The following is a 26,451-nucleotide window of genomic DNA, read 5'->3' on the forward strand; positions in this document are numbered from 1 at the left end:
ATAGACATAAGCTGAAAATATAGACATAGCTGAGAGTCACTAGGGATGTTGGAGACACGGACAAACAGAGAAGCAGATAGGAAAAATTAAGGGGAGGAATAAAGAGACTAATTTGTGAAAGATACAAGAAAACGGTGGACAAGGAAAACTGAGAAAACTGGTTTCTGTCTCTACAGCCTGCTCCTCTGTTCTCTAGCCTTGGAATCTGAAACTCTGGGTTTGAATCCCAGAGCCTACACCATGCTTATTTGTAAGGGTGAAACTAAATTTTATGGGGAAAGAGATTTGTTTTGTTTAGGGTTTCAGGAGTTTTTGTCCTTAGTTCCATTGCTTGGGTGATGAGGAGAGGCAGAACATAAATGCTGGCTGGGTATCAGTCACTTGCTTGTTGGCTGACAGCAAGCAGAGAGTGTGGGAGGGGCAAGGGGCAAGATGTATTATCCAAGGCATGCTCACGGGGACCCACTTTCTCCAACTAGGCCTCACATCTTCCCTTTCAGCGTGTTCCAATAATCTTATCACACTATGACTTCATCAAGGGATAAATCCATTAATTAGAGTAGAGCCCTTCTGAGGGCTCTGATCCAACCCCTTTGCAAAAGCCCATCAGCTGGTGATTCACCAAGCCCCAGTACAGGAGCCTGTAAAGGACATTTTTTTTTATCTAAAAAGAATAGATATAGGAATGTATTATTTCTGTGTATGTTATTGTTGCCCTTGCATCTTCATTTAGCAGTTTGAATACCCTCATTTGTTCTTTATGATTTTTAGGGACCTTGGCATTTTCCTAGTTAGATGCCTCATCTTACCGACAGCCTCCCCAGGCCTCCTGAATTGATAGAAATGGTTCTTAGAGCAGAATCTACAAATAATCAATGATAGTTAATGTTCAGACTCAGACCTCCTCCCATTCTAACCATGGGAGCAAGCAATGACGGCAGTTTCTCCGACGATCCCGCAGAAACACTCTGAGGCTCCCAGAGAAGAAAAGAGTGCGCAAATAGATGAACCCTCTCAGAAGAGCTACTCACGCAGGAGGGCATTTCCCAAACTTGAATAGTTTCTCTGTACCCTGGCTGTCTTTACTTCTCCTTCTGTTAATCTCCCTTCCCACCCCCTATCTCCTGAACACCTTCTCAGCCAAATAACAGCCCAATTGCTCTAGAAGACTATCTCCTTCTTTTATCTGGGTAAATATACACCATCCCAAGTAATTATATTTACGTACTCATGCCTACTCCTTAACCTGGATAATGAACACCCACAGCATCGGTAACATTTTTTTTTTTTTTGTCTCTCCAAAAGTAAGGAAGCTCCGTTGCAGATCTCTATTCTCTGAAAATTGTTATTTTATCAAGAGAAAGGGGCTTATGTAATGGAGCCAAAAATGACATGATGGTAACTAAGGATACTCATCAGTGAGGAAGGTCAGAGAGGAGATATATGGAGTAGGGGCTTGAAGGAAATAAAGGAATGTTTATTAGTTGGACCAGCAGGGATTACAAAGGATAATTCCTTCTCCCAAATAGCTTACGTCTTCTGGGACATCAGGAAGCTGAAGATAGACATATTAAGAACAATATGTCTGCCTTGCCTTGGCTGGCCCTCCACACCAAAGCCTCAGGTCTCTATCTCAGCTTCAGTTCTCATTCCCCTTCCTGCATTAATAAAAGTCAAGTTGCACCTAGCCCTGCTTGTAGCTGTGGAAACAAAGCCTCTTGAGTCTGAATGTGCACTTCACAAAAGAGAGCGAGAGCAAGAAGACCCGGAAGAAGGTAGAGACTCCTCGATGACCTTCTGCCCTTGGATACTGCTACCTTCACACTCCAGATTAAACTGCGTTAGCAAGCCAAGAGAGGTAACACAAGTGGTTCAGGAGACCTGTGCCTGCCTGTTCCATTCCACACCCAGTCATCTCACCACACCCTCCTCCTCTCTTTATATTCCCCTCCAGTCCAGGAACTGCCAGCTGCAGAGAAGGAAGAGAAGGAAGGAGAAACTCACCATTCCCTGCCCAACCCCAGCCCCACACCCAGAGCAATCAACAGGTAGGTTTTTCAGACACTACTCAGGAGTCTTTCGAAGAGCAAACAGGTTTAAGCCTGGAAAAGAGGAAAAGAAAGAAAAGATCAAAGGTGAAGTAGGGGTTAGAGTAGAGGACAAAAAAAAAAAAAAAAAAGTAGGGCCCCCAACGAGAGGCAGGAAATAGCCAGGCTGAAGACTTGGGGGCAGTGAGAGTTTGGGAGACAGAATAGACAAGACAAGAGCTATTAGCTTTATGATTCTTAGGGAATCCTTTCTCAGCCCTGCTGGGAAAGGATAGGTGTAGCGGGGAGTTCCCTGGGGCTCTTCCTGGTTCTTAGGGAAAGGTGACCTTGAGGCTGCTGTGTCTTTTCCCCTGAGCTCTCTCAGTCTTCCTCTTGTATCTGTTTATTTTGTGGTTTTTCTGCAGCTGCCTCTCCTGGGGAAAATGGAGAGATGGCGTGCAGATCGAATTCAGAAAAGAGGCTGGGCAATGTCAACCTCCCCACCCCCATCCCCAAAACCCAGAAAACAGACGGATTGGGTTTCAGATTAAACAGTGGGCATGAGCGAAGGGGGAGTTTTCAGGTTCCGGGGAAATCCCCGTGGTGCTGTCCTCTACTTAGTGCTGAAATCTGACCACCCTCATCCTTGGTGGGCGCCTGTCCCCAATCTCAGCGAGCGAATCTCAGGTCTTCCTAATTACCTGGTTAGTGCTACCCAACCCCACCCCCGCACACCTAGCGCGGTGGCAGGCCGGAAGGCGGAGCCTGAGTGAGCCCCACCCCTGGAGACTGCGGCTGGGGCCTCCCTCTGCTCTGGCTGGCCGCTTGCTTGCTGCGCTTCTCCTGCAGCCTGGTAGGCACTGGCTGCTACTTCAGCTTCAGCCTTCGTCGCGACCCCTATTTTGGCTCCAGTCTCCGACCCTGCTCCGTCCTCTCTCTACTTGGTTGCATCCTCCCTCCTAGTTCCAGATTTGCGCCAGATCCTGCTCCAAATCCGGTAGCCGCATCCCCAAGCCATGGCTGGTCCCTTCTCCCGTCTGCTGTCTGCCCGCCCCGGACTCAAGCTCCTGGCTTTGGCTGGAGCTGGGTCTCTCGCCGCCGGGATTCTGCTCCGTCCGGAATCTGTACGAGCTGCCACCGGTGAACGGAGGAGACTGTATCCCCCGAGGTATCAGAGCCTAAGATGCACGAGGTGGGGGCTGGGGATGATAGTGGTGATGATGGGAACCGAACGGGTAGAGAGGATGACCTGAGCAAAAGACAGGGCCTTGAAGACATATTTCTGTACAGTTTGGAGATCCCAGCTGTGTAGGAGGAACAGGGCCAAATCCAAAAGGGAAGAACATGTCTAAGGACATGTCACCCGATGTCACTGTCTCCCAGCCAGCTTTGGCTTTGCAAATTCTAGATTTACCCACTGCTCCAAATCCTTTTTCTTATCTGGACCCATTCTCCTCGTTCTCCTGAATTCTCCTGAACCTCTCCCCTCCCCCCATCTCTAATGTTGTGCTCACAAGAGAAAAGGAACTGTGTAGATATGGGGGAATTGAGGCAGTTAGAACTATTTGGAAAGAAAAGACCCTGGAAATCCCTAAAGAGATTATCAAGATTTAGCCTACCTCTAATTCCCCCTCCTTCCAACGAGCAAAGCCAGACAGGGCTCACTGGACAGCTCCCAGCTGACATCGGTAGGTCTAGTCTCCTGTGCACTCCCTCCATGGTTACTGGGTACCCCCTTCCCAGCGCTGAGTACCCAGACCTCCGAAAGCACAACAACTGCATGGCCAGTCACCTGACCCCAGCAGTCTATGCACGGCTCTGCGACAAGACCACACCCACTGGCTGGACACTAGATCAGTGCATCCAGACTGGAGTGGACAACCCTGGCCACCCCTTCATCAAGACTGTGGGCATGGTGGCTGGAGATGAGGAGACCTATGAGGTAGGGGGCCCCTCAGAAATCCCAGTTCCTTCCTCCCTCCCTCACGTCTGTTCCCTCGAGACTGGATTGTCTGTAATCAAGTTGTCTGACCTAGTGATATCAATCTACAACTGAAACGTAGGAAGGAGTTCCTTCTTTATAACGGCCTCTTCCTCTTAACTCCTTTCCAGGTATTTGCCGAACTGTTTGACCCTGTGATCCAAGAGCGGCATAATGGATATGACCCTAGAACAATGAAGCACACCACTGACCTTGATGCCAGCAAAGTGAGCCAAATGTGACACGTCCTATATGTTCAGCCCTGTGCACAACCTTCCCCATCTCCAATCATTACACCTGGTTTCCTGACTCATGGCTAGACTGCTGAGCTTTCAGATATCGATAAGGGAAAGAATTGCATATCTTGAAGAATAGCAGATAGGAAGGCATAATGGATAAGATACAGGATATTGGGGTTGAGAAGAATACGATCAAAGTACAAAACGGTGAAAGAATTTTTAAGAAGTGACTATGTCCTGGCTGGGTGTGGTGGCTCACACCTGTAATCTCAGCTCTCAGAAGGCTCAGGAGAGACACTCCCTCCTCCACAAAAAAATAAAATAAAATAAAAATAAAAAAGCTGTATTCAAAGTGAGAAGTTTGGAGAAATGACCAGAATGTCTTCAGTTAGCATGCCTGTCCAATGTGCCCTTTCTCCTAGGGCCTGCTTCACACTCCCCCAGAGCCTATTGTGTTTCTGTGATTTGTATTCATTTTTCTTATTCCTCAGATCCGTTCTGGCTACTTTGATGAGAGGTACGTATTGTCCTCAAGAGTCAGAACTGGCCGAAGTATCAGGGGACTCAGTCTCCCTCCAGCCTGCACTCGGGCAGAGCGACGAGAGGTGGAGCGTGTTGTGGTGGACGCGCTGAGTGGCCTGAAGGGCGACCTGGCTGGACGGTACTACAGGCTCAGTGAGATGACAGAGGCTGAGCAGCAGCAGCTTATTGACGACCATTTCCTGTTTGATAAACCTGTGTCCCCATTGCTGACAGCAGCAGGCATGGCTCGAGACTGGCCAGATGCCCGAGGAATCTGGTACGAGGCCGATCCACCTGGTTTTTTGATTCCCTTTTATGTGCGACTTTTTTTCCCCCTCATCTATACCAGTTCTTGTCTCGCCTCTTGATCACTACACCTCCTGCCCTCAGGCACAACAATGAGAAGAGTTTCTTGATCTGGGTGAATGAGGAGGACCACACACGGGTCATCTCTATGGAGAAAGGCGGCAACATGAAGAGAGTGTTTGAAAGATTCTGCCGGGGCCTCAAAGAGGTTAGAGAAGGGTATACCGGGGAGCTGAATGGGAGGAAATGAGAAAAACCATAGAGCAGCGTAGGTAAATTGGCTATATCATTTGTCAGTCAACCCAGGGAATTTCTGATAGCAGGAAGGGTCGCTATCATGCTAGGATAATAGTTACAAACCAGGGCCATCCTTGGAAAACCAGGGCATGTAGTTAACTCTAAAAGTGGAAAGAGTATCAGTAACCGAAGGTAGGAAAGAAAGCATAATCTTTGCCAAGCAATGCAAAGAAGGAACCAATGACATGGCCAGCCAGTGCTGGGGTGGGTGGTGTGAGGTGGGATGTGCTGTTAAGGAGAACGTTTGAGCCTGGACTGATGTAAGGCGTGAGAGACTGGTATGTTCAGGATACATCACCCAGTCTGAGCCAAGGTGAGCCTTGACTCCAACTCTATCTAGCATTGTGTCCAGGCTTTAAGCAGAAAGTGCTCAAGAGACTAGGGAAGACTGGGGGCTGAACTGTCTTAAGAATGCATGGTTCTTGGGGTTGGGGATTTAGCTCAGCGGTAGAGCGCTTGCCTAGCAAGCACAAGGCCCTGGGTTCGGTCCCCAGCTCCAAAAAAAAAAAAAAAAAAAAAAGAATGCATGGTTCTGGGTGAGAGGTGACTCTGCATTTCATATGGACAGAGTTTCTATATTTATTCTGTGTTAGAAACTGCCATAGGCCCAATCCTTAATGTATATTCTTGTATCTCCAGCTTTATTTTTGGACTTGTAAAGAAAGAGTGCTTCCCTTTTAGATTCTAGCTGGGAAGCTTATACTATTTTTGGCAAGGGATGGAGAATGTTCTATGAGTGCATAGAGAAACACCCTTTAATTATGTGGCTCGGTTTATTTGTCTATAAAGTTGAGGATTAAATGAAATAATGCAGGCAAAGGAATTGTTCTATAATAAGTGTTCGCTTCAGCACGTAGGAATCCCCATGCTTGTGATTCCTTCTGAGTTCAGGGAGCATCATCGTGAGGTAGTGGTCTTTGTGTCTATTGCCCTATCTCTTGCATCCCTAATAGTCATTATGGTGGTCAGGAAAGCAGGAACACCTGTTGAAGTCCCCGTCTTCTCACACATACCTGGGAATCTGGCTGTACCTTCTCATGTCTCTCTGCTCTACTACACATTCCTTTTACAGCTAAGAGTAGGCCCTCCTGCCTTATCACCTCTATCTGTCCAAAGGGACCCTTTGCTCTCTGTCAAAGACACAATGGATGCATGGGAAACCTCTGTCCTGTTTCCGACTTCTATTCATTTCCCAGGTCACCCTTAATGTATCACTATCTCAAGCTCCTTCCACAAACCGTCTGTCTGTCCACAAGTCTTATCAGTGTACATACAATGCAACATCAAAGTGTCCTTTCACAAACGATGACAGTAAGTTGTAACAACAAAGAGCATGTCATTCATTGATCCTCTGTTGTTTCTCATTGTAGACATAGTTCTAGAGTGTCTGTGGGGCTAACTAAGGGGGACGCATCCAGTCCTGATTTTTCACATCCGAACCTCTGTTGACACAGGTGGAGAAGCTGATCCAGGAACGAGGCTGGGAGTTCATGTGGAATGAGCGTTTAGGATACATCTTGACCTGTCCATCTAACCTGGGCACTGGACTTCGGGCAGGAGTACACGTCAAACTGCCACTGCTAAGCAAAGTAAAGGATATGTGGGGTTGGGGGGGTGTGAGTGAGAAGGGGGGTTTAGATGGGGATGGAGGAGGCACTCTGAAAGGAGACAGTCACATGGGATTATGACTCGCTGTGGGCCAAGGACAAGGTGAGAACAGCCTCTGCCTCTGTTGACCTTCCCCTGACCTTTATCCTGCATCTAGGATAGCCGCTTCCCAAAGATCCTGGAGAACCTAAGGCTGCAAAAGCGTGGGACTGGAGGAGTGGACACGGCTGCCACAGGCAGTGTCTTTGACATCTCTAATCTGGATCGACTTGGCAAGTCAGAGGTGAGGTCTTATGAATTAGGTTAAGAGGTTGAGATAAGACAGTGAGCGAGCCTCAGGAATGTAATAGAATCGGAAGCAATGTCCTGGTTGAGTTGGGGAGGGGAGAGAAAACGAGTTTTCAGAGGTGGAAGATCAGTGCTGAAGAAACTCAGGTCAGGCAAGGTGGTGTGTGGTTTTCATACCAGCAGAGGCAAGACAGATCTCTGTGAGTCCCAGGCCAGCCAGGGCTACATAGTGAGATCCTGTCTCAAAAACTGAAAAAAGAAAAAAAAGACAGAAAGAAAAAGAAGCTCAGGTAAATTGTGGGAGGCGGAGGTCAAGGATCAGTGTTCTTCAGGTGGAGCTGGTGCAGCTGGTCATCGATGGGGTGAACTATTTGATTGACTGTGAACGGCGTCTGGAGAAAGGACAGGATATTCGAATCCCTCCACCTCTTGTCCACGGCAAACATTAACTCCCCGTCCCCAGCAGATGAATCAAGATTCCCCAGGACTTCTGCATATTTAACAGTGGCCCATTCTACTTGCCAAGGACCTGCCTCTCAATCCCTGTCCTAGTAAAGACTCCACGTTCTGTTGCAGCTGTCTGTGTTATTTCTATTGGTGTGGTGAGGAGGAAGTAGGAAATGAAAAAGAAACAGTGGGGTTATTCATGATGGCAGGAGAAGTATATGCCAGGAGCATGATTCTCAGGTGGGCGGAATGCATTGGAAATTTACCCATAATCCTTATCCGCTTACTGAGAAAAATTAGAATGCACTTCCCTTTACAATGTGTTCAGTATGATGTAAGTTTCCTCCCTCAACTGAAGAAACGGGATTATAATAGGTGGCCAAAAAAGCTGATGGTTAGTGTCAGAGCCCAGGAAGCATGGAACCAGTCACAGAGACCCCAGGCTGAGCTTCGACCTAGAATGAGATAAGGAATAGGAGGGAAAAAAAATCACAGTCCCATTCCCCAGGAGCCTTTGATGCTTCAAAACTAGCTCTGTGGCTCTGTGTATAGACCCCTCTACTCCAGAGATTCTCCTGTGTGGGTTCTGAGGGCCAGACAGCACCAAGTTAGGACTTGGACTCTGGATCAGATGGCAACATATTGAACTGTGCAGTTGATAACTTACCCCGCTGTTCTGGGATCTCCTTCCCTTCATGCTGGGCCCATGCAACTGCTCGTCGCTGCTCAGGACTCAGGTAGGCCATTTGCTCAGGAGTAACAGCTGCAGCCTGACCCCTGGTGAGACTGGATAACTGGATGGGGTTGAAGACCACCTGGAGGAAAGGACAGGAACCAGTACATCCATGTCACCCCATTGGGCCCATGCTCTCCCTGTGGTAACTCTAGGCCCCAGTCCACCAAAACTCACTGCAAACTTGGGGGCAGGAATGACAGAAATGGCAAGAGGAGTCAGGCCTTGGATCTGTCCCCGCAGTAGTGCTGAAAGAGCCAGGTCTGGGATGCCAGCTAGTGAAGGACGCAGAGCACATCTAACTGTCACAATCCATCCATGATATGGAAACCGAACCCTGACACCTAGTGACAACCAGTGGCCCAGCATCCCCACCTGCTATCGTGCCAATTTCAGTGAAGATCTCAGGCCCCCAGTTACTGACTGGGCCAAAGCCACCAGGCAACACAAGGAGATAGGCCAGAGCTTCCAGCTGTGCCTCAGAGCATGGGAGATGCAAGCTACCCAGGAAGAGGGCTGCTTGGCTGTGGGGCAGTAGGAAGAAGGGAAAGAATTCAGCTTCAGTGGCAGAGGCTGACGTCATGAGACGGAGGAAGAGATGGCTTCAAATGGACTCCCTTCCTTCATGGGACAGCCCTTTCATGAGCCCATGTCCCCTACAGCACCACCACTCCAAACCTTCCAGGGGTTACCTAAACTCCCAACTGCTGATATGCTGTAACTCCTCTGGCCGCAATCCACAGAGTGTGTAGCCCAGTGCTGTCAGATAGATGAAGTCTAGATGGCTCACATGCCGACCACTCTGCCTTAGGAAACTGGAGACCACAGCTCGGAGCTGGGGGGAGCACAGGACAAAGAGATTAAATCACAGGGAATTAGTGGATAGAGAAAGGGGTCGGGGGGTGAGGGGTGAAAGGCACTAGTGGACTGTATTTCCTTGTTACTGACACTGAAAGATCCTATAGCTATGGAGAAAATCAAAGACACACCCTTGTCCTCACAACAATGGAAGTGGAGAAAGTAGAGAGTACTAGGAACACACGACCTCAGACAGAAGTCGCAAAGGTCGTAAGGTCACTGCATAGAGGACTTCGAAAAGACAGAAGCTGACCGTGGTGACACACTTGTAATCCCAGAATTTAGGAGGCATGGGCAGCAGAACCAGGAGTTCTAGGCTATCCTCATCTTTGTAACAGGGTCAAGACGAGGGTGGGCCACCTAAGACCTTGTCTAAACAAACAAACAAACAAACAAACAAACAAACAAAACCGAAAAAAATCAAATCAAGAAAGATAGGAAGAATGGCCAGAAAGGATCACAAGAGAAAAATCCCTTGGGTTTGGACAACTGAGAGGACTAGGGGTACAGGATGTATGTCTGGGCAAGGCAAGGAAGAGAGAAGGTGGTACCTGGACAGAACTCCAGCCATCTATTTGCCCCAGGCTGCTCAGCACACCCCAGTCCACCAGGGTAAGCTCCTGCAGTTCCCGTTCTCCTAGACCTATCAGGAGACGGCCCAGCTGCAAGATCTGCTCAGGACGGAATCCTCGAGGGGGACCCCACAACTAGGAGGAAGACAGCAATCACGTGAGTGGGAAAAGCACTGGACTAGGCATCAAATGCTGGGAGCTGGACTTCGGCTGTGGGACACCGGTCAGATCACTCCCCTTGTTTTTAGTTTCCTCTACAGTAAGATGAAAGTTTCTCGGATTCAGGGGTTACTACTGAAAGGCTTCCAGTCCATGAATTTTAAACTTTATAGGCAGCAGACGCCGTGAGGTACCTGCTGAAGTGAAGAAGCCAAACTCAAACTTCAGAGATTCTTAGTCTGGCAGGGGCCCCAGCAAACCTGCCCCCTGGACAATTTTGATACACATTCAAATATAGCACCTCTATCCACTATACTACCCTTCCTTCAATATTGATCCCCTCTAACTCCCTACTTATCATCCAAACCCCTCACTTTCATCATTTCCCCACCTCTCACCCAATCTTCCATTCCCTTGTGTCCCATATCACTCAACTTTGCGTTGTCACCCACATGGCCCCATCAGTCTCTCCATCCCTAACCTGCTTGGCCTTGCCCATGGCTGCCTGTAGTTCCTCAGGACCAAGTCCTGGATCTCCAGCAAATAATGACAGGCAGTCTTCAAAGTCTGAGAGTTCCATCTCTGCGATCTGTGTCGCAGACCAGGCTGCTGGGAAGGTTCCCCGTATGTCCGCACAATTTGGTACAGGGTCTGACGGAAGAAGGCAGACACAAAGAGTCAGTGTGATACTAAATCATGCCTACAGTGATAGTCATAGGTCATCCAACCTTCGGGAGATGGACCGGTGAGAGCACCGAGGGCTAAGGAATGGTAACAATGAGAATTTGAGGATTCATGGGGTATCTGAGCAAAAGTGACTGGATTCAAGGCCATCCTGTGTTAAATAGAACACAGAGATTGCTCAGGTGTTTAAAGAAGAGCTGAGTTAGAACCCAGTCTCTAGCCTCATGATTATCTCCTTCTGTTTAGGGATTTCCCCAGGAGAAAGTGCCACATTTTGCCAGGCTCAAAAGAACAAGAAAATAGGATTCTGGGCTAAATTGCTGTTTTGTTTTGTTTTGTTTTGTTTTGTTTTGTTTTGTTTTTGAGATAGGATTTTACATAACCGAGGTTGGCCTTAAATCTGCTATGTAGCTAACGCTGACCTTGAGTTCCTGATCTTCCTGCCTCCACTATCAAGTGTTTGGATGACAGGTGTGTATACCACCACACCCGACTTTAAACATTTAAGGGGTTATAAACTGCCAGGATTATAGACCCTTACAACCAGAAGAGACCTTGAATATCATCTTGTAACCCTTGATGACCAAACCCCAGAGATTAGGAAACCTGCTCAGAGACAGCCTACTAAGATCCCAGCTTCCCGCCCTACCGTGTTGCTTGTGGTGGAACCAAGGGCCTTGTAAATAGCAAGCAACCACCAGCCACCAGCAGCCACCAACAGTCACCAAGCCAAGCCTCCAATTGCACTGTTTGTTCTGACACCTTTTCTCACACAGCCTCATGGGCATATGAGTATTTGGGGAGTGTCACCTTGGAGACCCTCAACAGCCGGATGAACGATCCCAGCTACCAGAGCGGTTTTCTTGTGGGCAAGCTGTGACTTCCCACACAGATGTCCCACTCTGCTCTGCTCCCAGCTCTGCTGCTTTCCCAGAAGTCGCTCCAGGGTCTCTGGACCCAAAGCTTCCTGCAGGACAGAGAATAGAGGAAAGGAAAGGCACCCTGGCAGTCAGGGCCAGGCGCTCTAATTTCCAGACCCTACCATCAGATGTGGGGGCTCATGCCTGGAATCTCAGCACTCCAGATACTGAAGCAGGATTGCCATGGATTTTAAAGCCATCCTGGGCTACAGAAGGAGCCACTCATTTGTGGCTGCCACAAACAACAAAATTGAAAACAAAAGCCATAAACAAGTCCTGCCTTTGTTTAGCAGTCCTGCCAGAAACAAGTTGTACCTCCCCCATGAGCTAACCCTCCATAGCCACCCCTCAGTCTCCTTGTTCCTTCACCTCACCCTGGGGATCAAGGAAATGGCCTCAGCAGACAGAGTGAATACTAGGCGTCCAGCTTGCTCTATTTCATCTCGGCTCCACAATTCTGGTTTTCTAGGGGGACGGAAGGGACAGCATAGAGTTGAAGAAACTGTGAGGACTTTGACATGCTGTGACTGGGGAGCCAGGGTACCTTAAAGCATGTGGAATGGGATACCACTCTGGCTGATGGTCAAGGACCTGGGCATAGGATGTTACCAAAGGACCATACCCAAGAACAGGCTCCTGCAACAGCAGCCATCCCAGCTCTGTGGCAAATGTCTCTCCTAGGCAGAAGCCCTGCAGCTGACTGAGATGAGACAGTAGAATGGGTAAAGGGATCCGTCGTGTGCTGTCTATTCCCAGGAATCCAACCAAGGGGCCCAGTGTCTCCAGCACTTCCTGGGAGATTGGGGTCTCCTTTGGAGCCTGGAGAGGGGCATCAGGCCTTGGAGAATGCACCTGACTTGGCGTACCAGACTCTTCGGTCAAGATACCAAGTCCCTTGACCCTCCCTCTGCTTCTACCCCCAGCTTGGCCCCTGTGAAGGCCATCGATCTTGTTCACCGCCTTACACAGTGAATGAGCTCAGACAGAAGCGACAGAAAGACTCAGAGGCAGAACCCAAAGGATTTCTTAGACTCCGAGGGACACAAACATGAAACATGAAGCAGGTTAATCAAAGAACCGAGAGGCAGGTCTAGAATGCCAGTAGGTAGATTAGCAGCCTAGGACTTGGGCCTAGAAGTGAAAGAACACTATCTGAGGAGCAAGGATTGGCAAAGGCAGTAGCTCTGGGTCTGGTGGGGTTGACTCTTACCAGGGCTTTAAGTGCTCGTTCTGCCAAGGCTGCCTGGTGGAGTGGGGTCAGTGCCAGCAGCTGCTCTGGAGCGCCTTGGACCAACTCCACCACCAACATAACGGAATCATTGGACAATCTGTCCATCAACTGGATCCTATTATTGAAATTTGGCAGTGGTGACACTCAAGTGGATCTGAGCCAAGCTGAGATGGGCTCATCAAGTCCCGCATTCCTAATATCAGACCTAAACCTGTGACTCAACGCAGAACTGACATCCCATAGTCCTGATCCAGTTCACACCATGTGAAGGGACAGCAAAGAGAGTGGCTATCTCCAGCTGTCTTTAAAAATAATCCTATCTGATGTGATGGACTTAAAAGGCCCCTACATTAAACACTGTTCAAATCTCTTATCAATCTTTCATAAGGGAGGAACTTCAGTTTTCTGATTCATGGTCTTATACCTCAATTGGGCAATTGGAGTTCTTCATTACCTTAGAGAACCAACATAGTTAAAGAGATTTAAACGGCCTTTAAAAAAAGCAAAACAGAACTGAACAGAAATCAGCAGTGGTACCTGTCTTCTACATAAGGTCAAGTGTCTGAATACCAAAACCTACAGGAAATCTTGCAAGCAAACAAGCATGGGTATTATCTGTTTCCACCATCCTCACACCTCCAGGAAGTCTTTAACTCAAGCCTTTTTCTACTCTCACTTACAGCTCAATGGCAAGGGGCCGGGAAAATGAGGAATGAAGCACATGGGTAAGGTCCTCATGAACTAGGGGCTGGAGAGATGGCTCAGTGTCTAAGAGCACTGGCTGCTCTTCCAGAGGACCAGGGTTTGATTCCCAGCACCCCTATGGCTCACAACCATCTGTACCTCCATTTCCAAGGGATCCAACATCCTCTCTGGTCTCTGTGGGTAGTAGGGATATACTTGGTATATAGAAATCCATGCAACAAAATACTAATACACATAAAATAAAAGAATAAATATATTAAATCTATTAATTAAATATATTGATAATAATATAAGTAAATATATTAGTAAATATATTTGATATATTTAGTATATAATATCTTTAGTATAATATAATTTAGTAATGTATTTAATAATAAATAATAATAAATTATTATTAAAGTTTTTTTAAGCATATGTCTTTAATCCCATCACTTTGGAATCAGAGACAAGTGGATCAAGAGTTCGGGGGGGGGGGGGGGGTTGGGGATTTAGCTCAGTGGTAGAGCGCTTGCTTAGCAAACGCAAGGCCCTGAGTTCGGTCCCCAGCTCCGAAAAAAAGAAAAAGAAAAAAAAAAAAAAAAAAGAGTTTAAGGGGCTGGAGTGATGAGTCAGCGGTTAAGAGCACTGACTGCTCTTCCAGAGGTCCTGAGTTCAATTCCCAGACTCACAACCATCTGTAATGGGATCTGAAGCCCTCTTCTGGCACGCAGGTGGACATGCAGATAGAGAACTCATATACGTGAAATAAATAAATCTTAAACAAAGAGAGAGAGAGAGAGAGAGAGAGAGAGAGAGAGAGAAAGAGTTCAAGGCCAGCCTGTTCTATACTGTGAGTTCCAGACCAGCAAGAGCTATGCAACACAGTGAAACCCTTTTAAAAATGGTTTAAAACTTAAACTCGAATGTCTGGGATGGAGGGACCTTAGCTTGCCTACTCTTTTCTCCAATTCGTACTTGAACTGGCTCTCTAACATTCCTTCCATGGGATCATCCAGCTTAGATTTAGATAGTATAAATGATCAGAAACTCACCACTTCAACTGTATTACATTGTGCAAAAAAAAAATCTGATTTTTTTTACCTTGTTAATCCTAGTCTTGCTTCCATAGAACCACTCATAAATAAGCCTATACACTTTCCATTGGGCACCTTCTCAGGGATTTGAGGGTTTTAAAGCACACTTTATCCCCCACCCCCATCCACTCCTCTGAACATATTGAAAATATAGTCCTCTAATCAAATTACAATCCTCTAAGACACAAATAGACCATTTCTTCTTTTATTTCAGTTACTATATATCCATTAGTGTAGCCTAGACTTTTCCTAAGTTCACCTGATAGCCACAACACAGTATTAGCTTCCCTGTACCAGGATCAGTCTTGGGACCAGACAGACTCACAAAACATCTTTGAAAGAGTCCTGTTTGGGGCTGTATATGATGTCAGGGAAACATTAGATAGAAAGCTACCTCTTCTGAGTATTTCCCAAGCAGGGAGCTTTTGCTCCAAGGTGAGTACCCCAAGGCCCCTGCATCTCCAGGCAATGCACTTACGGCAAGTCCAGGAGTAGCTTAGTGTCAAGCTCACTCAGTTCCGGCCCCAGGGTGGTCAGCTCTGGCTCTGGCATTGCCATCCTCCGCTGTAGCTCTGCCCAGATACAGGCCCGCTAGGAGCATAGGGTAGAGAAAGCAGGATCAAGACAGAGCTGAGCATGGCCCCTGAGGTTCTAAACCCAGGGTCCAAGCCTCCCACTAATACCTAAGTCGCCCTCTCACCAGGCTCTCTCGAACACCAATGGGCAGTTGGTAGAGCATGTGTACCACATCAAGGAAGTCTACCATTGAGCTGATCTGCTGCAGAAACTCACAGGACATGCCTCCTGCCAGGTTGCCCAGAGCCCTGCGGACATGTGAGTGGGAAGACGCTCTTTAACACATGTAATGGCCTGCCTGATCCTCAATATCAGCGCTCTCAGCACAAAGACAGATGTTCACTGATAGTCCTTTGCAGCTTGTGAAATGTTTGTACATAGATAACATCATTATCTTTCCACAGCATCATCACTGTATGGCAGTGAGAAGGGATATTCTTAACACCAGTCTACAAGACGTAAGTTGAGACTCGAGCTATGTCTTCAGGTTCCAAAGCCCCTGGTTCTTTTACTATCGGTGTAAGTAAAGTGATATGTACTTCTTTCTCTAGCAGCTCTAAAGTCACCTTGAATTAAATTAAGAACAGCAAATGTCTATTGGGACTTTCTACTAGGCCAAGTGATGTGTTAAAAGTCTTATGTGCCTTAATCTCATTCAGTCTTTGCTAGAGCTCTATTTTAATTCTTATTATATAAAAGAAAAAAATCTGAGGCTTAGAGTGACTAAGGGTCTTGACTCTTGGTAACAGGGTTGACATGGGACTAAGTTTTCTGAGTCTCACAGCAGAACTGGGTAGCTGTGGCACTGTGGCAAGGTAGGAGGGAAACAAGAACACTATCTTTTTTTTTTTTTTTACACCAGAAGAGGGCATCGGATCCCATTACAGATGGTTGTGAGTCACCATGTGGTTGCTGGGATTTGAACTCAGGACCTCTGGAAGAGCAGTCAGTGCTCTTAACCGCTGCGCCATCTCTGCAGCCCGAGGACACACTTAATAACAGCGATGACAAAAGTAATGCCCGTCAGATGGAAGCAACTGCCCAGCACAGCTACTCACTGCAGACTCCTCAGGGTCAGGTTGGTGGGCACTTGCATCTTCTTCCAGAGAAACTGTGCCTATAAAGAAACAAAGGAGGGGGCTGCGGTTAAGAGCACTGACTGCTCTTCTAGAGGTCCTGAGTTCAAATCCCAGCAACCACATGGTGGCTCACAACCATGATCCAATGGCCTCTTCTGTCGTCAATGCCCTCTTCTGGTGTGCCTGAAGATAGCTACAGTGTACTCATATAAATATAATAATAAATAAATCTTTAATAAATAAACAAAAGGGGGGAGCCTGCAAACTCTACTTTGTGATTCCTACCAGCCCCCCCTTTCCCAAAGCCCTACTCTTTTCTGAGCAATCCTAGGAGAGAGAGAGAGAGAGAGACAGAGAGAGAAACAGAGACAGAGATAGAGACAGAGAGAGAGAGAGACAGAGACAGAGAGAGACACAGAGACAGAGAGAGACACAGAGAGACAGACAGAGACAGAGAGAGAGAGACAGACAGAGAGAGAGAGAGAGCGCCCACAGTGAGGAGACGACCAGGTATCAGAGCAAGAGCTGAGTCAAAGAAGTAGAGAAGACAGGGAGGGAGCTCTAAGGGCAGAAGAAAGAGTTACCTGCTGCTCAGACCAAGGCAGTTGCCGATAGAGTCTTCGGTTTGCCAGAAGAGCTGCAGTGTCCAGTTGTAGCAGCTTTAACGGGAGCAGGGGAAGCAGGCAGTCTGGCCAAGTGGTGGGGGTGGGCTGCAGGCAGTGATGAGTAGCAGTGTGGTGATGAGTGAGAGGGTCTGCACTCGCCCCCAGAGAAGGACAGAAAGGGATCAAAGCTAGGATGGGGTGGCATCTGCCATTTCAGCAAGGAATACTTGGTGTCCCCACACCTCAGCCCACTGTGGCTGTATTGTGCTAGTTAGACACCTGATGACCCCTAGCTTCTCTTAGCCTCAGTCTTCTCATCAGAATGCAGGAGGCTGGCCCTGAGTTTGACACTGGGAGTAGTGGGAGTACGCTGCTCTGCATCAGGAACTGGGATGCTGCCAGTATCTATGTGGGCACAGAGCTAACCTGAACCTTCAAAGCCAATGGAGGGGGAGTGTGTGAGGCAACACCAGGCAGATGAAACCACCCAGAACATAGAGAGGTACTCAGTTCAGAGATCTCACACGTACCTGACCAGGAATGCACACAGTTGTGCCGGCCCCTGCTGCACCCATATTTTTAACACCATCTTTTACCTGCACAAAAATTAGAACTATTTGTGTATGGTGTGTGGGGGGGAGGTGTGTGGTGTGGTGTGTGTGTATGTGTGGTCTGTGTAAGTGTATGTGATTGGTGTGTGTGTGTCTGTGTGTGTGGTCAGTGTAAGTGTATGTATGTGTGTGTGTGTATGTATGTGTGTGTTTGGTGTGGGTATATGTGTATGTGTGTGTTGTGTGTCTGCAGTCTGTGTAAGTGTGTGTGTGTGTGTGTAAGTGTGTGTGTGTGCACATGTCTGCACGCTCCCTGGAAACAAAGATGTCTACCCCCTATATACCACCCGTCTTCTGCTTCTCTCTTTCTCCCTGTCCTCATACCCGAAAGGTCTGAAGCAGAGCTGCGATCTGGCAAGCTGAAAGCCTTGACAGTTCAGGGCCCAGGCAGGAACAAGCACCAACCAGAACTCGCTTAGGGATGGCCTGGAGTGTCTGGGGACTGAGACCTGGCAGGAGAGGGTGCAGGGAGCAGAGTTCCTCCAGGGACAGCTAAGAAACAAGAGAGACAAGAGGTCTGAATACAAGGGGCAGGACATTAGAGAAAATCAAGTAGGGAGGGTAGTAGCTATGAGGGGAGCTGAGAGGGAGGAGAAGGCCAATGCAGGAGCTGTGAGAACAGGCTACACAGCCCTCTAGGAGACACTGAGAACTTGTGCTACTCACATCATGCCTAGGAAGGAGCCTTCCAAACAACAGAACAGCCTGCAATGGGATGGAACAGGGACAGTTCTCAAGCCCCATCAGCCAAGTCCCAGACGGGTCCCTGGGCCTGCCTGCTAAAGCTTCTGGTTCTCTCTCAGCCACCACAAGGGCCAACCTGTCTAGGGGTCCTTCTGGAGTGGAGAAAGGGGAAGGAGGCATGCCTTGTTGACATATGGTTCACCCTCAGCGCTTACCCAGGGAAAGGAGGGGGTGATGACATCTCCACACAGGGTTCTCATGACTGGGGCTTAAGAGAGTAAGACAAGCTCACCTGGGCAGGTGTGACACTGGCTCCCTGTAGGGCAGGAAGCATGGCTCTAAGCTGGGGCTCTGAAAGCTCCTGCAGGAAGCGGAGGCCCAGCTGGGGAAAGAGAGGTGCCCAGACCCGCAGCTCTCGGGGGCTTAAGACAGTTCCTCCAGATGAACGCAACACCCCCAGAAGTTCATATGCCACCTGTAACAGGAAGACTTAGGACTGCGGAGAAAGGACAGCTGTATCCAGGATTGCCTTTCTGGACTTACCAAATGCACATCTGTATTTACCAGGGCTTGGGCTAGTACTGGATGGAAGCAGGCACAGGACCAGAGTAGAACAGGTTCAAGATCACAAAAGGTATAATAGGGTAGGGATAGGAAGCACAGGTAAGAGGCAAGAATGACTAGGACTCAAGAGTAGAGGTGACAGGGAGTCCACACCCCTGTGCTTGAGCTTGGTTGGTGCAATTGGGCAAGTTACTCACACAGTTCCTAGAGGAGTCTGGAGTCTTACAGATTTGTACCAAAGGGCTCACCCGTCCTTCTGGGCTGAGGGTCCCATTGGCCGCACATTCCAGCAGGCCCTGTTCTACAGGCCCCATCGGATCACTCAAGGGCACCAGACTCTGTAGCTCCTCAGGACTCAGGAAGCACGCGAGGGACCCAAGCCTGAAGGAGGCGTGAAGTTGGCCTCGATGTGCTTCCAGATAAGCACCCAGGCACCCAGCATTTGGTACACAGAGTAGGCATATAAACTAAACCAGGAAATGTGAGCACCGTATATCAGTTTCTCTCTCAGAGCCCCTCGCTCGCCAGGGCTCCTTGTTCTTCCTCTCTGCAATACTAGCCCTGCTTCTATACACCTCCACGTTGGTCACAGTCACTGATTCCACAGCTACTCACCTGCGCACCTGCTCCTCACCATCCTCCATGCTCTGGTTCACTAGGCTACGAAGCACGTGCCGGGCGTGTCCCGGCCCAAGACCTGCTACTGGCCAGATATCCTCCAGGGCCTGGATCTGAGGCAGGAAAGGAGAGGTGGGGTAACGGTGAGACAGGGACCCCACTAGGAGACGGTGCTATCAAATAACGGTGATTCTCCTACCTGGTGAGGGCTGAGCTGGAGAAAGCTCTCCAGGGGGAGATAGGGAAGCAGAGGCAGGGCCGCCCACAGCAGCTCCTGGGGCCAATCAGGCACTTCTCCAAACAGCTCAGGGGCCAGCAGTCGCTTTGCCAGGGCCTCCTTCTGTTCAGGCTTCATTCCTGAGCTGTGATCCCGGATGGCAGCCAGGCTAAAGAGAGTAACAGGTCTTAACATTTTTCTTTTCTTTCTTTTCTTTTTTTTTTTTTTTTTTTTTTGGTTCTTTTTTTTCCGGAGCTGGGGACCGAACCCAGGGCCTTGCGCTTCCTAGGTAAGCGCTCTACCACTGAGCTAAATCCCCAGCCCCAACATTTTTCTTATATCCTCTCTGCTGTAGTTATGTCGCTGTGGGCAGGAAGGAGAGTCTCCCTGTAGGCGGGTGGGCTTGACAGGCAGGAATAGGGCTTACACACTGTCATTGGCCAAAAGGGACGGTGGGAAGCGCATGAGGTCAGGGACAGCCAGGAAGGGGATGAGCGGTGACATGTCGATGAAGAGCTGGGAGGTGAGGTGTGGGTGCCGCTGGAGCAGCAAGGCTGTCAGGCGGCCCATGGCCTGCTCCTCGGATGGTTGAACCTGCAGGGACAGAGAAATGGATGCTGCTCTGAGCTTATTCAGTATCTTCTGCCATCCCTCTTTGGGGTTCCTCTTTTCACTGAAGCAAACCCCCAGAATGCTAAGGATCTGGGTCCCTTTGATCCTTATATTCTTGTTCCCCTTCCCTCTCTGCCCCACCCTCAGCTTAGCCCAGGAACGATGCATGAGCGTCAGGAAGCCCTGTGCAGCCGCCGTCTCTGCTGTAAGCACCAGCTGCTGAAGAGCGTCTGGGGGCATGTGCAGGTAGGCCTAGAAACAGGAGGCAGTGGCGGACATGGCCTCCGTGGCTAGCCATCTCAAGCCACGGCTGTCACTCAGCCACCCATGTGCCCTCCCCCAATCCGCTACCTTCACTAGGATCCTCAGGGCCCAAACGCTCTTCTCTCTCTGGAGTAGGTCCCACAGCACAGGCTGGTGAGAAGGAAATACAGGAAGAGAGCTGTCTCTCTGATCCTCCTAAATCTTCTCCCGTTAACTCAACTTTGTGAGGATGCTTGCATGCCCTTCACGTGAAGCTGACATGTGCGTCTCTTCAGACGGTAGTCCCCATGAAATCTGGGACCATGTCCTGTCTTCTCCTGTACTCCGGTGCCAAATATGTGTAGGCCTGAACCAAACTCCAATCAACTCTAATTCCATTTCACTCAATCTCGGGCTTGAAGAAGGGGCCCTAACATGAGCTAAGGAATCTCACAAGTGCCTTTTACATAACGCATACTAGATGAATATGAGGAAACACTTTAAGCTCCTTTGTCACACAGAATAGAATCTGCAGTGCAGGAAAGCATTACTTGCCCAAGAGGACAGTAGTTTATGCCTGGCTGAACCTAACCAATCTTCTTGTTTGTACTCCTCTTAAATCTTTCTCTTTTATTCTTACTTCCCAACACCACAATCCTTGCTGGGTCGGGAGATTTTAAAACCCTTTGCTTCCTGTAGCAGAGCGGGGAAGTCAGAGAGCAACAGAACCATGAGATGAAGTTTATTGCCTGCATGTTTATGTATCGGGCACCAGGCTCAGACCACAGCACAGAGCGTTCCTTACGGTCTTTGCAACTACCCTAAGAGTTAGCACCTTGTCACACTCAGTTTACAGATGAGAAGACAGAATAACCTGCCTGAGGTTGGAAGCCCAAGCCCATCAGGCTCTAGAGCGGTGTACTTAAATCACTTGGAGTACCACACTATTTTTCTATTTAGGGAAACTTCCCGGAGTCCCTTCCCTTGCTCTGAGGGCTTTTCCAGAGGCAGTTCACTCACACTGAAGCAGGATAGAAGCTCCATCTTGCTCAGACCAGAGCCGAGGCTGTCGGTGGACTCTAAGCCTGATGGGGTTGGCTCTTCTCGCTGCAGGTACTCCCCTACTGTCCTCAGTACACTTCTCCGGCCCTCTGGGCGGAAGGCATCCCAGAATGAACAGTTGTCTGGGAGGCTAGAGAGCAGCAGAGCTCGACCTAACATCCGCTGAGTCTCAGCACCCCCAGCCCCTGGACCCAAAAGGAAAGTCAGTAGGCGTAGCAGGTAATGCAGGCGTGTGGAGTGGGCAAGGGCTGGCACGGAGGACTGACAGCGTGGCAACTGGGATAACATGCCAAGCAGAAAAGGACCAGGAGCCAGGCAGAGTGGGGATGGTCCCAGAGGTGGCAGAGAGGGCAACAAGGGGCCCAGCATGCCTTCTAGAAAACAAGTATCATTTCCTCCACGACTAATTCTGCATTGGCCTGCTAGCCAAGCCCAGAAGGGAACCAAGGCCTCATACAGAGTGTCATTGGCACAGACCATGAGCAGGAAGCTGCCCCCATCTGGGCAGCGTTCCCCACAGGGTCCAACATGGCAGGGTGGAAAATCAGTGGCATCCAAGGTGGGGCCCCGACACACATGCTGAACCCAAGCCTGGTTTCGTGGGGGCACAGCCTGTAGACTCTCCTCCACACACAACCGTTCAGCCCACAGTGTCTCATTCTCCAGGAAGCAACCCCAGAATATTTCTGGGGTGAGGGGCACAGGAACTAGGCCTGGTGGGCAGCTAGTTGGGGGTGGGAGCAGGCCAGCACAGAGCTGCTTTACCAAGCGACGATTGGGGCCAGACAGGGCTGAAAATGAGAGGTTGCCGCAGATCATATCCAGAAATTGATCAGGGAATTGATCATGGCAGGCTTGGAGCCAACCTCGGGCACCTGGTGCCCATGAGACTGCGTACCATACAGCCGTCTGGCAGATGACAGCAGTGCTGGGAGGGGGTTGTGGGGTGGTAGGAGGGGGCTGTGGGGTGGTAGGAGGGGGCCGTGGGGTGGTTGGAGGGGGCTGTGGGGTGGTAGGAGGGGGCCGTGGGGTGGCAGGCTTGATGTGCTGGCAAAGCAAGTAGATGGAGAAGTTAGAAATGCTGTAAGGTGGTTCTGGGCCTGAGTGGTTTTCGCAGAGGGCCTCCACAGAAATGGCTCGCCGCTGCCGAGGGCTGATGTGAGCTGCAGCCTGGGAAGCCCTGGGCAGAGGCACACCTCTACTCAGGCAGTGCAGGAGAGCAGGGGGTGGAGGTGGTGATCCAGATAGAAAACCCAGTGCTCGAGCATCCCAAGAAATGTTGTTCCGCATGCCCCTGGGTGCATAGAGAGGAGCAGGCAGGATGGGGTCAGTTCACACTTCCTCCAGCTGAAGGTTTTGACCCTAGCTCAGAGCTCTCCAGGGGTTTTTAGGCAAGCAGAGGCTTTTCCTAAGGTAAGCTTCCTGAGAAGAAAGATAGTACTGACTGGAGTACTAAGATAGAGGAGAGAAGAGAAATCTACCCTGCTAAGGCACAAGGCTACTAGGATAGCCCATGCCTGCCCCCTCCTTTCCTCCTTCTTCACCTGGCTTTGGGTAGCTTACATAAAACCCTTGTTTTTGACCTCCTATCAGGAAGTCATTAGGATAACTGAATATGCCTGTGCCCTGCCATTATTGTACTGAGACAGAAGAGTGTGTTTGTGCCTCTGCGCCCCCAGTACCATCTTTAGCTAACGGATACCAGCACTATATACCCGACACTGTTCTAAGTGGTTTATATTTTGTCAACTCTTTTTTCGTTTCTTTTCTGAAACAGGATTTCTCTGTGTAGCCCTGACTGTCCAGGAACTTGCTCTGTAGACCAGGCTAGCCTCGAACTCAGAGATCCTCCTGCCTCTGCCTCGTAAGTGGTGGGATTAAAGGCGTGTGCCAACTTGCCTAACTTCTCACTTGATGTATTCCTCACAATGGCTTCGCAGTAGTGGTTATTTCGTTTTACAAATGAGGAAAGTGAGGCATACATCACATGTGTGAGGTGTCCAAGGTCACGTGACAACGAAGAAGGGGAGTTGAACACCAACCCAGACATCACACTCCAAAACCACTAATCCACACTCCTCCTCTTGATTTCCTCCTGAGTTGTGGGGTCTGATACCTTCAGCACTCTATCTACAGGTGGCTGAGACCCAAACCCCCAGAACTGGAAGTCTCCTGTTACTTACCATAAGAGCAGTTGTTGAAGGTTGCCTAGGAGGGAAAGAGCAAGGAAGAGAATGATCCCGATCTCACCTTCTTTCCCTGCTACATTCCAGCTCATGCCCTGGCACACTCACCTCCCTGGCACTGTCCACTGGCATCAGGCTCTGGCTGTCCCATAATAGAAAAGACCTCATCTTGCAGAGAATGAGTGACTCGAAGTAGCCCCTCCTGGAAGGCAGCATAGAGGGGGGCCCCCACTGTGCGCAGCAGACCACCCCAAAGAGCCTCCTCAGAGCCCAACTCTCCTGCTGGGGTAAGCAAACCCAGCAGACCCTGTAAAAAGTGAGGCACTGGCTCTCTCCCATCAAGATCTGTAGCATTGGTTGGGTCCACACTGGGCTGCAACTGCACCAGGGCCTGCCAGCGTGTACCCTCTAATAACAACATCAGAGAAGGCAGCCAATCAGCAGCCAGGACACAGTCAGAAGGGCCATCACGGGTACATGGGGGTCTTGTGGGGGCAGGGGGACCTCCAGGAACTAAAGCTCCCAACAACGCCTCTACAAGTCCACCCAGTACGCCTGCCTGGTGCACCAAAAAGTCCCGGGGAGTCTGCTCCTGTCCCAGGAGTGCCAGCACATCTCCCAGAAGCCCTAGCATTGGCTCCCAGTCTGGGCTACCTCTCAATGTCACGAGGAAATCATGGAGCCGAAGTGCAGGGGGCTGGAGAGGTGGGGGCTCTCCCACCGGTCCCTCCCCCATCCTCCCAAACTCGAAGGAAGAAGAAATGTTGGCCAGGAATGCAGAGAACCGTGACTGGCTGAGGGAACGCTGAGGAGTGTGGTCCAGAGTGGAGATGAATGACTTCAGAAGGGAGAGACCAACATCCAAAGACTGAGGCCCAACATGGGCCAAAGTCACTACAAGAAGAGAGACAAGAGATCACTAAAGGAGAAAGGCCTGAAGCCCATATTAGCTTTTCCCCTAGGCACAGTTCCCGGCTGGGATCTGAAGATGGTGACCATCCTTCTTGGTACCCTACAGTGGATCTTGACCTCCTTTCTGAATCCTTATTGTCACCTGTAGCAGCAATCTCTGCCCTCTTCCTTGTCCCTTTAGCTTTTATCTAGCTGACTAACCCCGACACTATTTCTTACTCTTTATAATTTTTGAGACAAGATTTCTCTATATAATCTAGGCTGGACTCAACTCTCAATCCTTTGCCTCAGAGTACTGGGCACCAGCCACCAGACTCAGCTACCCTGCGCTCTTGTTTCATTAAAGGGGAAGGCGGGCCGGTGAGATTACTAACAGGTAAAGGCATCTGTTGGCAAGCCTGGTGACCCGAGTTCAAATCCCAGGACCTATGTGGTGGTAGGAAAAAGGAGAGAATGAAATCCTGAGGTTGTCCTTGCTTCTGCCTGTGTGCCATGGTGCTTCACCGTTTGCACACACGGTTTTTAAAAGAGGGAAAATGTCTCACCCCCCTCCCCTCCCCTCTCTCCCCCCACACCAGCGAGGGCTGGAGAGATAGTGATTAAGAGCAGAGTCTGCTCTTTGAGAAATACTGAGTTCAATCCCCAACAACTACATGGTGTCTCACAACTATCTGTAATAGAATCCAGTGTCTTCCTCAGGCTTGCAGATATCTACATGCAGATAGAATGTTCATATACATAAAATAATAAAGAAATAAATCTTTAAAAGATGAGGGAGTTACACACACAGGTTTTTGTTAGTTTTTGTTTTTCAAGTTTGGCTGTCCTGGAACTAGCTCTGTAGACCAGGCTGGCCACTCTCAGACCCACTTGCCTCTGCCTCCCAAGGGCTGGAATTAAAGGTGTGAGCCACCACCACCCAAGTCACAAACACAGTTTTAAAGAGGGGAAAGGTTATTCTTCTTCATCTCAAGCCTACTCACTGTCCTCACCTTCCTGTGGCGGGATCGACAAGAGCAGCAGCAGTAAGGGCTGGAGGCTCAGAGCCATAGTTCCAGGTGCAGTCCTAGAGGTGAGTTCTGACTATTCCCACCTTGAAGGGATAGCCAGGTGAAGATGGGGCATTGTGGGCAGCCTGGGGCTCCTCTGACACTATAGTGTGGTCTCTCGGGAAACAGTATCTGTAACTTGACATCACACTTGTCACCGGAGCCACTGAATACCTGATCCTTTGGCTTTGGGAGAAGGGTGTACTTCTGTGTGAGGGACCAATGACAGGGGATCTCAGGGCCTTCAGAGTATTACCCAAGGAGATAGCGTGAGTTAGGAGCCAGAGAGAAGTAGGCAGACTAAAAATATAATTTGGGGGTCTACAGAAAAATGTGATCCAACAGGAAGGTACAAAAGGAGTTTGAGAGGCAAAGGAGATTTGAGGAATTTGAGGAATGAACTGACAGCCATCTGTGGGCAGAGAAAAGATATTAAGATAGATGTTTCAAGGGTGGAACATTTAGGAAGAGGAGAGCTGTTACCTTAAATGCACTATCTAGAATTCCACAATATTGGTGCAGAAAGAGATGGCTCAGCAGCTAAGCGTATACACTGCTTTTGTAGGTGACCTGAGTTGGATTACAAGCACCCATGTTGGGTGGTTCAGAAGTGCCTGCAACTCCAGCTCCAGGGGAATCTGATGTCTCCTGCCTCTGTGGACATCTGAACTTATGTGCCCATGCCTACACAGAGACAATGTGAATACATGCATAAAATAGATCCTTAGAATCCTGCAATGTTAAGAAGTAGACAGGACTTCACAAACCACATAGGTAAACTCT

At 49.2% G+C, this 26,451-nt stretch overlaps 2 protein-coding genes across 3 annotated transcripts; one reads left to right on the forward strand and one right to left on the reverse strand.

Annotated features, from left to right (window-relative positions):
* The first annotated feature begins 1,967 nt into the window (after positions 1-1,967).
* On the forward strand, positions 1,968-7,843 carry Ckmt1 (creatine kinase, mitochondrial 1). 2 transcript variants are annotated; one of them, XM_087650858.1, is made up of 9 exons: positions 1,968-2,048; positions 2,991-3,195; positions 3,771-3,969; positions 4,140-4,235; positions 4,739-5,046; positions 5,160-5,283; positions 6,827-6,961; positions 7,138-7,263; positions 7,601-7,843. In XM_087650858.1, the coding sequence occupies exons 2-9, from the start codon at positions 3,044-3,046 to the stop codon at positions 7,715-7,717; spliced, it is 1,257 nt and encodes a 418-aa protein (XP_087506984.1). In that variant the 5' UTR covers positions 1,968-2,048; positions 2,991-3,043; the 3' UTR covers positions 7,718-7,843.
* Strc (stereocilin) lies at positions 7,660-25,740 on the reverse strand. The gene is made up of 29 exons (XM_087655184.1): positions 25,612-25,740; positions 23,816-24,601; positions 23,705-23,729; positions 21,480-22,815; positions 20,568-20,630; positions 20,358-20,468; positions 20,032-20,198; positions 19,587-19,773; positions 19,385-19,500; positions 19,018-19,150; positions 18,498-18,680; positions 18,188-18,226; positions 17,846-18,013; positions 17,441-17,506; positions 16,890-17,015; positions 16,285-16,343; positions 15,351-15,474; positions 15,129-15,241; positions 12,852-12,987; positions 12,264-12,460; positions 12,016-12,106; positions 11,532-11,688; positions 10,519-10,688; positions 9,858-10,013; positions 9,141-9,283; positions 8,824-8,972; positions 8,626-8,723; positions 8,383-8,530; positions 7,660-8,170 (listed from the first exon to the last, which is right to left on the reverse strand). The coding sequence occupies exons 1-29, from the start codon at positions 25,667-25,669 to the stop codon at positions 8,082-8,084; spliced, it is 5,394 nt and encodes a 1,797-aa protein (XP_087511310.1). The 5' UTR covers positions 25,670-25,740; the 3' UTR covers positions 7,660-8,081.
* Positions 25,741-26,451: the final 711 nt, after the last annotated feature.

Source organism: Rattus norvegicus, chromosome 3, assembly GCF_021556685.1.
Source record: "Rattus norvegicus strain SHRSP/BbbUtx chromosome 3, alternate assembly SHRSP_T2T, whole genome shotgun sequence".
Lineage (NCBI taxonomy): Eukaryota > Metazoa > Chordata > Mammalia > Rodentia > Muridae > Rattus > Rattus norvegicus.

Coding starts and splice junctions, on each gene's coding strand:
- Ckmt1 (XM_087650858.1), top strand. CDS start 3,044: ATGGCTGGTCCCTTCTCCCGTCTGCTGTCTGCCCGCCCCGGACTCAAG. Junction 3,970..4,139: donor GAGATGAGGAGACCTATGAG/GTAGGGGGCCCC, acceptor ACTCCTTTCCAG/GTATTTGCCGAACTGTTTGA. Junction 7,264..7,600: donor ATCGACTTGGCAAGTCAGAG/GTGAGGTCTTAT, acceptor AGTGTTCTTCAG/GTGGAGCTGGTGCAGCTGGT.
- Strc (XM_087655184.1), bottom strand. CDS start 25,669: ATGGCTCTGAGCCTCCAGCCCTTACTGCTGCTGCTCTTGTCGATCCCG. Junction 12,107..12,263: donor TTGCAGGAGCCTGTTCTTGG/GTATGGTCCTTT, acceptor CCGTCCCCCTAG/AAAACCAGAATTGTGGAGCC. Junction 8,171..8,382: donor GGAGATCCCAGAACAGCGGG/GTAAGTTATCAA, acceptor ATCTCATTCTAG/GTCGAAGCTCAGCCTGGGGT.